This window comes from Nannospalax galili, unplaced genomic scaffold (genome assembly GCF_000622305.1).
Source record: "Nannospalax galili isolate Female #2095 unplaced genomic scaffold, S.galili_v1.0 scaffold124, whole genome shotgun sequence".
NCBI classification, from domain to species: domain Eukaryota; kingdom Metazoa; phylum Chordata; class Mammalia; order Rodentia; family Spalacidae; genus Nannospalax; species Nannospalax galili.
In genome coordinates this window covers 2,678,703-2,687,214 of record NW_008352485.1, presented here as the reverse complement: position 1 = coordinate 2,687,214, position 8,512 = coordinate 2,678,703, and the positions used below count along the sequence as shown (strand labels likewise).

At 35.7% G+C, this 8,512-nt stretch overlaps 1 protein-coding gene across 7 annotated transcripts in view; it reads right to left on the bottom strand.

Annotated features, from left to right (window-relative positions):
• Positions 1-8,512, bottom strand: part of Tjp1 (tight junction protein 1) — a 110,806-nt gene that overhangs the window by 56,781 nt on the left and 45,513 nt on the right. For all 7 annotated transcript variants that reach the window (XM_008849551.3, XM_017802317.2, XM_008849553.3 and 4 more), the window contains 4 exons: positions 6,913-7,189; positions 3,518-3,621; positions 2,861-3,029; positions 2,418-2,565 (listed from right to left, as the gene is read on the bottom strand). In XM_008849551.3, the coding sequence (XP_008847773.1) occupies positions 2,418-2,565; positions 2,861-3,029; positions 3,518-3,621; positions 6,913-7,189 (698 nt within the window). The remainder of the gene's footprint in view (positions 1-2,417; positions 2,566-2,860; positions 3,030-3,517; positions 3,622-6,912; positions 7,190-8,512) is intronic.

The window sequence follows — 8,512 nt, the reverse complement described above, 5'->3', positions numbered from 1 at the left end:
CACACACACACACACACACACACACACACACACACACACACAAAATCATTACCAGGCATGTATGTGGTGTATATACATACATGCATGTAAACATTAATACACATAAAAAGAATCCAAAAAACTTGAGAACATCATTTTAAAAAGTGTTAGAATAAAATAATGTCATCTACAGGAAAATGATGGAACTGGAGGTAGGCAGACTGACAAGTATTTCATATTTTCAGTTCCAAGTGGAATTTAGTATTTTAAAAAGATGTAAGCAAGAGAGAACTATTAGGGATGTGGAAGATGAAAGGAAAGTAACAGACCAAGTGATACCTATTACTTTGGTAAAAACAACAAACAAAAGACACACTTAAAAAGAAGTTTTCCTAAGATTCAGAATTTGTTTACAATCAAAATAAGTGGCTCAAATTTTGAGATTTAAAAAAAATCAATACTCTTTCTTAAAGGAAAAATCATGCCCAAACTGTTGGATACTGGCACTTTTTTTTTGTATTTATAACAAATGTGCTAAAATTGTAGCTTTTCCCATGAATCATATATCAAAGGAGTTAGTTATATGACCATGCATGTGATGTGGCAGAATTCCCTTCATGGTAATAGAGGACCTTTTAGAATTAGTAACTTTTAGCAGGTAAAAACAGTTATAAGATAATTAATCAATTTCGCATTTGATATACCATAATTCTTTATAAACCTTAAAATAAAACAAAGATTCATGTAATTAATAAATCTAAAACTTGAAATTTACAAAAGATCGAATTCATAAATACCTAAAACCCCAGATACAGTAATATAGGGCATAGTAACAGCAATGAAGACAACTGCTACACCCTTTCTCTTCCTAGTTTTTACTTAAGTGAAAAAGCTAAGTATCTTTTTATAAATATCCAGTTTTAACAAGCAGCTATTTCTTCTTTTCTTGGGGGGTCCCATGAATCCTGGGGTCCCATGAATCCTGGGCTGGCCTCAAACTTACTATATAACTGAGGTTGACCCTGAGGTGATCCTCCCAAGTGCTTGGATTACAGGCATGTACATCTATGTCTAGCTTTGTGTGGTGCTGGGGAATTGAATCCAGGGCTTTATGCATGATAGGCAAACACTCTACCAAGTAAACATCCTCAGCCCAAGAATTACTATTTTTAATAAACTCTTCAAAAGCTCTCTCAGCCAGGTACTCTTCTCTAACTTAATTCTCTCTTGCCCGTACCCCCCTCCTAAAGTAATGTTTCCTGTAGTCCAGTTCTTAGCCCCCTTATCATACGGTTCCTCTTAGCAATTTCTGTTATTTCTAAGGTTTCAGATGTCATCATGCAGACAAATCTCAAATTAACACATATAGTTTTAAACTCTGAGATTAAACTTTTCTCAGCCTTATTGTGCTATAATTGACAAAATTATATATATTTAAGGTATACATTAGAATATTTAGATATATACATTGTAAGAAATGACCACAATTAAGCCCATTATCTCAAATATATGATGAGAATTCTAGAGATCTGCCCTCTTAGAAAATTTTAAACATAAATTTATAGTCATCTTAGTATATATTAGGTCTCTACAACTTATTCATAATTCAAACTTTGTACTTTGTACTCCCCATTTCTGCCATCTCCAACCTCTTCTTTCTTCAAATTCTTTGAGTTCAACTTTCTCTGCTTGCAGACAAGATTCTACAGTATTTTGTTTTCCTATGCCCTGGCTTATTTCACTTGGCATAATGTCCTCAGGTATATCCATGTTTCTGCAAATGATCATATCGCCTTTCAGAGCTGAATTACATACACACATCTTTACCTGTTTATTTATGGGTGGATACATGTAAAATAAAAAATTAATAAATAAATAATTTTTAAAAGTGCCTCCGTATATTCATATGCATTGTTAACTACAGGTTGACTGAAACTGTATACAATACATTGCATCATCTTTAAGTGAGTTGGCAAACTGCAGATGTAGGCCACTGGTTTTAGTAAATAAAGCAGAACATGGCAATGCCCACTTATTTATATGCTGTCTTTAGCTGCTTCTGTGCTATAAGACAGAACTGAGTAGTGACAAATAATATATGGCCTGCCTGCTTTCTATTTAGACAAGTACTTAAACTGAGGGAAAAAACCAGACCTAATTTTATTTATTCATTTTGGTCTTTTTTGAGACAGGGTCTCCTGATAGCCCCAGGTGGCCTGGCCCTCACTATGTAGACCAGGCTGGCCTCAATCCCAGAGATCCACCTGCCTCTGCCCCCTGAGTGCTGGGACTAAAGGCATGCCCCACCATGCCCTGCTAGCAGACCTAATTTTAAATAATGAAAAAAAAAATTTGTCTTCTAATTTTATATCTAAGCATCTCCAAATACAAGTACTGAATAAATCTAATCATTTTACTTTAGACAAGACTGTTATTACCTGCCATTGCTGGGCTGCTGTGGAGAGTGTCTGGAATGATCAGAGGGCTCTGAGCGTTGGTCAGGAGATCGTGACTGGCTGCGGCGGGGAGGCCTGTCATGTGAGCGACCCGAATGATCTGATGCTAGTGACTGAATCTCTGAAATGTCTATTAGATAAAAGGGTGACATTTCCCATGAAATGGCTGAAGTATTCCAATGATACTAGAAATGAGATAGCAAGTATAATTTCATATAAAATGAATTAAGCATTAATATCGGCCAGTGATCAAATCAAACCATAGTGAGCTGCCTACAAAGTATTTGTGTATGTGTGGTGACACAATTTTAGATTTTTAAACATATCTGGCTTGTAGAAAAATGTCACTTCACTCAAACATTTCAGACTTTCCTTGTACTTAAGAAATAAATCACTTGGGGACCGCCAAACACAACTGTACTTACCATCTCTCTCAGAGGCATTAGCAGAATGGATACTGTCTGAAAGATCAGGGACATTCAATAAGGTAGCCCGCTCATCTCTTTGAACTACCATTTTTAACTTGCCTTTAGACCTTTCTATCAATGTTTTTGCATCTGTCAAAGACATATTTTCTGTGACAGTACCATTTATCTGCAACAGAAAAGAAACTATAGGTGGAAAAGCAAACAAGAAAATACAAGTCATAACTCAGATTGATATGTTATATATAGTAATAAACACTATTATTTGGATTGCTTTAATACCTAAAAATTAGCAATACACTTTTCTAAATCAGAAATATTCCAACTTCCCAAAACAATCTTACTACATTGTTCCTCTCATATCAAATTACTATCCCCTAAGCCCTTCCTCAAAGCCTATCACATTCTATTGCTTATAAGCATATTAGAAAGCATTTCAGTAATACACAGAACAATCATCAAAATGATCCTGGGTAATGATACATATTTGCAGTAATTAATTTTCTCACGATAACTTCATACCTCACAATGGGCAGGGCAAATACTGATTATTAATTCTCTTTGGCAAAACTGCTTCAAACATGAGCAGAGGTTACATGTTAACTCTAAAATTTGTTTTCCATTCCAGGTAATTAAAATGTAAGAATATAACTGTACCTTCAAGACAACATCCCCTTCTTGGATATTACCATCTCTTGCTGCCAAACTATCTTGTGAAATTTCCTTTACAAATATATGGCTGGCCAATCGCAGACCGTATTCTGAAATAATATATTTGTCTTTAGCTTAAAATCCTAAAACAAGTCCATACAGTTCAAACTATAAGATTTAGAACTATTGCAGAGTTTACACATAGTAAAAGACATGAAAATATTCGTGACCACGCTGCATATAAGGCACTATCTTTAATCATCAAAACTTCTGCAATGTCAAAGAGAAAGTAAAGTGAAAATATCTGGTTCAAACAAATGATACTCTGTGTCTCTATCTTATCCAAAATGAGAAAGCCTAAAAGATAAAACTATTTCTTTTTGATTATGTAATGACATACTACCTTCTTATAATGTTTCCTTAAGGAATACAATTCTTTAAAAGTGTTAGGACTGGAGAGATTGTTCAGGGGTCAAGAGCACTGGCTGCTCTTGAAGAAGACCTGGGTTAGAATCCCAACACCCCGCATGATGACTAACAACCGTTAATTCCAGTTCCAGGGGATCTAACGCCCTCGTCTGTCCTCCTCAGGCACTATATGGCAAGGGTGCACTTACATACTTGCAGGCAACACACTCATAAAATAAAAATACCCCCCAAAAAAAATTTTTTTTAAAAAGCGAATTGTTTGAGACTTGAAAAACTTTGCAAAGTTTGACAATATTATTGATGACTATAATCAATCATATACTAGTTTCCCACCCCGCCTTGGTTCCTAGATACACGCATGCCTCCCACTGGAGGGGACATACTTAAGAGTTGAATTCAAGAGTATTAGTATATCCTACTACTAGTTAGTATAATGATTTACAATCAGCCAAGCAGATGTGAATACAAAGTTAAAATGCCAGTCCCTGCTGCTTTATACAACCAACGAAGGATCCAAGAAATAGTAATTTCATCTGTGGGTGAGTGTGGTCAGAGTAAAGGAAATTACAAAAATGCATTTAAAAACAAAACAAACCAGGATGTGGTAAAGCACACTCACAAATCCTAGCACTCAGTGGCTGGGATGGGAGGACTATAAATTAGAGGCTAGATTGGGCTATAACAGTGAAACTATCTCAGTAAGTCAAACAAACAAAAACAAGACTAATAACCATCAGTACTATTGTCAATATGAAAAGACATGCTCTTAGTTTTGTGAAGAAAGGACAATTCTTAAGTGTCACTGCATTAAAAAAGAAACAAAATAAAATAACCAACCAAGATGGAATTGTTTTTAATCTAAGATAAATGAACAGACCTGCCATGTGAGAGTCTAAAAGTTTCATCAGAGTTACAGTTTAACTTAAGATAAATATACAAAGAGTACACATAAACAAGAATAGAATCAGGGTAAAAAACTAAAGTGACATTAGGTAATCACAGACAGACAACTTTAAGTGTTTTGAAAATGGTTACGGTATCATAGAAGAATACAAAATTAAAGGAATATCCTTATTCAAAATTAAAAGCTTACAAATGACCATTACACAGATGGCTCCAAAATATTCCTTAAAGATCATAATAGTTTATTCATTTACTACAAGTATTTCTTTGGGTACATAATAACTATGTGCCAGGCACTACAGATAAGAGCAGCAAATGAGATAGTCCCTGTACTTTGGCAACTTATCTACCCAGTAGAGAAAGAGATGCAACCATGGCAATTACAAGTGCAACAAAGCACTCAAATGATGGAACCAAATACAGGGTTATGGTCTAGAAGGATCAGAGTAGGAAAGAAATACTAAAGCTAAAACTTTACCTAAGAAACACTAAAATTAAACCTGACTAGTGTTTGTGTGGAGGCTGCAGGTATTCTTAAAAACAAATTCAAGTATGAAGGAAAGAACACGGCAGGTCTAGGTCAGCTGACATTGACATACAAATGCAGACAGCAAAACGAAAAAGCAAAAACCACCACAGAAGAGTCTACAGAGCTTACTGGAAGGGATCCAGCGAACAGTCACAAAACTGAAGAAGTTTACTCACTGGCTAAGAAACTGGATAGACAGGAATATAATCAATGAAATGCTTCATTAGAACAAAGAAAATTTTGTCAATAAAATGTGTTTCATTTGAGATGTGCCAAGTTTGAGGGATCCACATGGGACAGCAAAGTGAATGTATCTAAGCTGAGAACACAAGAGTGTATGGATTTGGGCTAGAGAAGGAAGTGCTGACATCATTAACAGTGAGCTGAGGCAATGGGAATAAATGAAACTGCCTACAGCATGAAACTGCTGTAGGAATAAATGAAACTGCTACAGTAAGTGGAAGAAAAGATTCTTGGACAGAAAATTCCACACATTAAAGGACAAAGTGATGAATATGAAAGAAGTGGGAATCTCAGAAAGATGTAGTATAACAGAGGCCCAAACACAACATTTGAAGAACTGGGGGTTAGCTGTGGAATACTACTAAAAAGGTAAGTAAATGAAGACTGGATTTATTATGAACAGTTTTGGAGGCTAGGAGACACAGGCATCAGGCAAAAGAGAGTTATGTTTAAGTGGTGAATACAGGAAAAACAGCATGTGCAGACACTTTTATTGAGAAGAACTCAACTGTATGGGTGAGAAAAGTAATTAGATGTGTGAGATGGTTAGATCAAAGCAAGCTTTCATGACATTCTATTTTAACATCTTTTAAATCAAAATGATCGATTACACATAATCATAGCAGGAGGAAGCAAAGGACCATTTTTATAGATTTATTTATTTTACGTGTGTGTTTTGCCTACACTATGTATGCACACAACATGCATGCAGTTCCTGTAGATGCCAGAAGATTCCCTGGAACTGGAGTTACAAGACAGCTATGAGCTGTCATGTGAGTGGCTAGGAACCTAAACTAGCTCCTCTGCAAGAGTAGCAAGAGCTCCTACAGCCCCAATAGAACCATTTAAAATATTTTTTTATACAAAGCAGCCTGTCAATCGGAGTCCTGCCCCTAAAAGCTCTAGATTTCCTTCCACAGTCATACTAATATTCATCCCAACAAAACAAAAAAATTTCAATTTGGTGATGATATGACATTTCTGGTAAGTATAATTTGTGTTTGGCTATTCTTGTCATAACAACCCTCAAATTCAAGCACTATACAGTTTTTATGAATTGCAATTTGCTCCAACAAAATGATGTGAAAAATGGACAACTCCCAAAGTCTACCTTACCAGGATTTGACTTATAGCAAGAGAACATGGATATGAAAAAAAAAAAAAAAAAAAAGGGTGTGGGGGGGGAAACCGGACGACAGAATAAAACAAATACAGGAAAATATGATCCTTGAATTTTTCATTGAAATGAACTTTAAAATTCCTGCGTGGAAATAATGAAAGAGCTGGTAGAGAATACCTTCATTTTTCCGAGATTTCACCAATGTGACTTTGGTGGGTTTGGCAGGCTGACTGGAGGCCACTGATCGCCTATCTGACCGTGGAGATAAGCTCCTTTCTCGACTTGCACTTCTATCCCTTGCCCAATTTTTCTCACTCCTTCTATTAACTAAAGTACCACGGCCACTTCTTGGGTCATGTACTTCCTCATCATAACTATCATCTTCATTATCAGAGACTGGTTCAGGATCAGGACGACTTATAGGTATCTGAACTTTCTTCTTCCTTCGAATGGTCTAAAAATAAAAAGAGATTATAAACTATGAGTGACTTCCATATATGTACTCTCAGTTCCTAAGAGAAAGGAACATACATTTCTCTTATCCTGTATTAGTTTATATATGAAAGAGATAATATACAAGGTATTCACAATGAACATATAAGGAATATATTTACATAATGGCTGTGTTTTCTACTCTCCTTAAATCATATTTCTACTGACTTCTCTCTCCCCCATCTGCCATGATACACACCAAATGTGTTCTCTATACAATAATATAAACTCATTCTATTAGCAGTACTCTTGCTTTCGTTCAGCAATCCTTAGCTTGCTGCCTCTTGATGAACTCTGCTAACACAGATATTTTAGAACTATTCATCAAAGCCTCAATCACTCAGCCTGCTTTATGGAATCAGTGCCACTTTGTTCCCACTTGCTCTTCTGGGTGTTTTCAATGTATCTGGTGCTTCTTTCATCTGATCTCGGAGACCAAGTGACTCTTTTCTGTATATGAGCAAAACATTCCCATTTAGGCTTATTCTTGTATCTACCCACCTCTAAGAGGTTTCTTTTCTCTCTTTTATTTTTAAAGTTTAAAGTCTTACTAGAAAATTTATAGGAGGCTGGAGAGATGGCTCCACAGTTAAGAGCACTGACTATTCTTGCAGAGGTCCTAAGTTCAATTCCCAGCACCCACATGGTAGCTAATAACCATTCTTAACTCCAATGTCCTCTTCTGACCTGCACGGGCATTACAAGTCATGAGTGTACTTACATACATGTGGGCAATACACTTATACACATAAAAGAATAAAAATAAATAAAATATTTTTAAAACAAGAATTAGGTGGGCATGACTTTGTCCTTTTATTTCCAGGTCCTCTATTCTGTTTCATTGGTCCATCTATTTGTTTTATCAGTACCAAGCTGTCTTTATCACTATAGCTCTGTAGTATAATTTGAGGTGGGGTATTATGATAGCTCTAGTTGTGTTCTCACTCCATAGGATTGTTTTTGCTATTCACTACCTTTATGGTTACACTTAAATTCTTGGATTTTTTTTTTTTTTTAGTTCTATGAAATATGACATTGGAATCTTCATAGGTATTACATTAAATTTTGTTAATTTTGGTAGTACAGCCATTTTCACAATACTGATCCTGTCAATCCAGGATCATGGAAAGTCTTTTCAGTGTCTTAAGTTTTCTGTATAGAAGTCTTGTCTTCTTTAGTTAAGTATACTCCTAGGTACTAAATTTTGGGGGGTGTTTTTGGTTGGTATAGCTTCCCTAGTTTCTTTCTTTAAGAGCATGCTACTGTTATACACGAAGGCTACTGG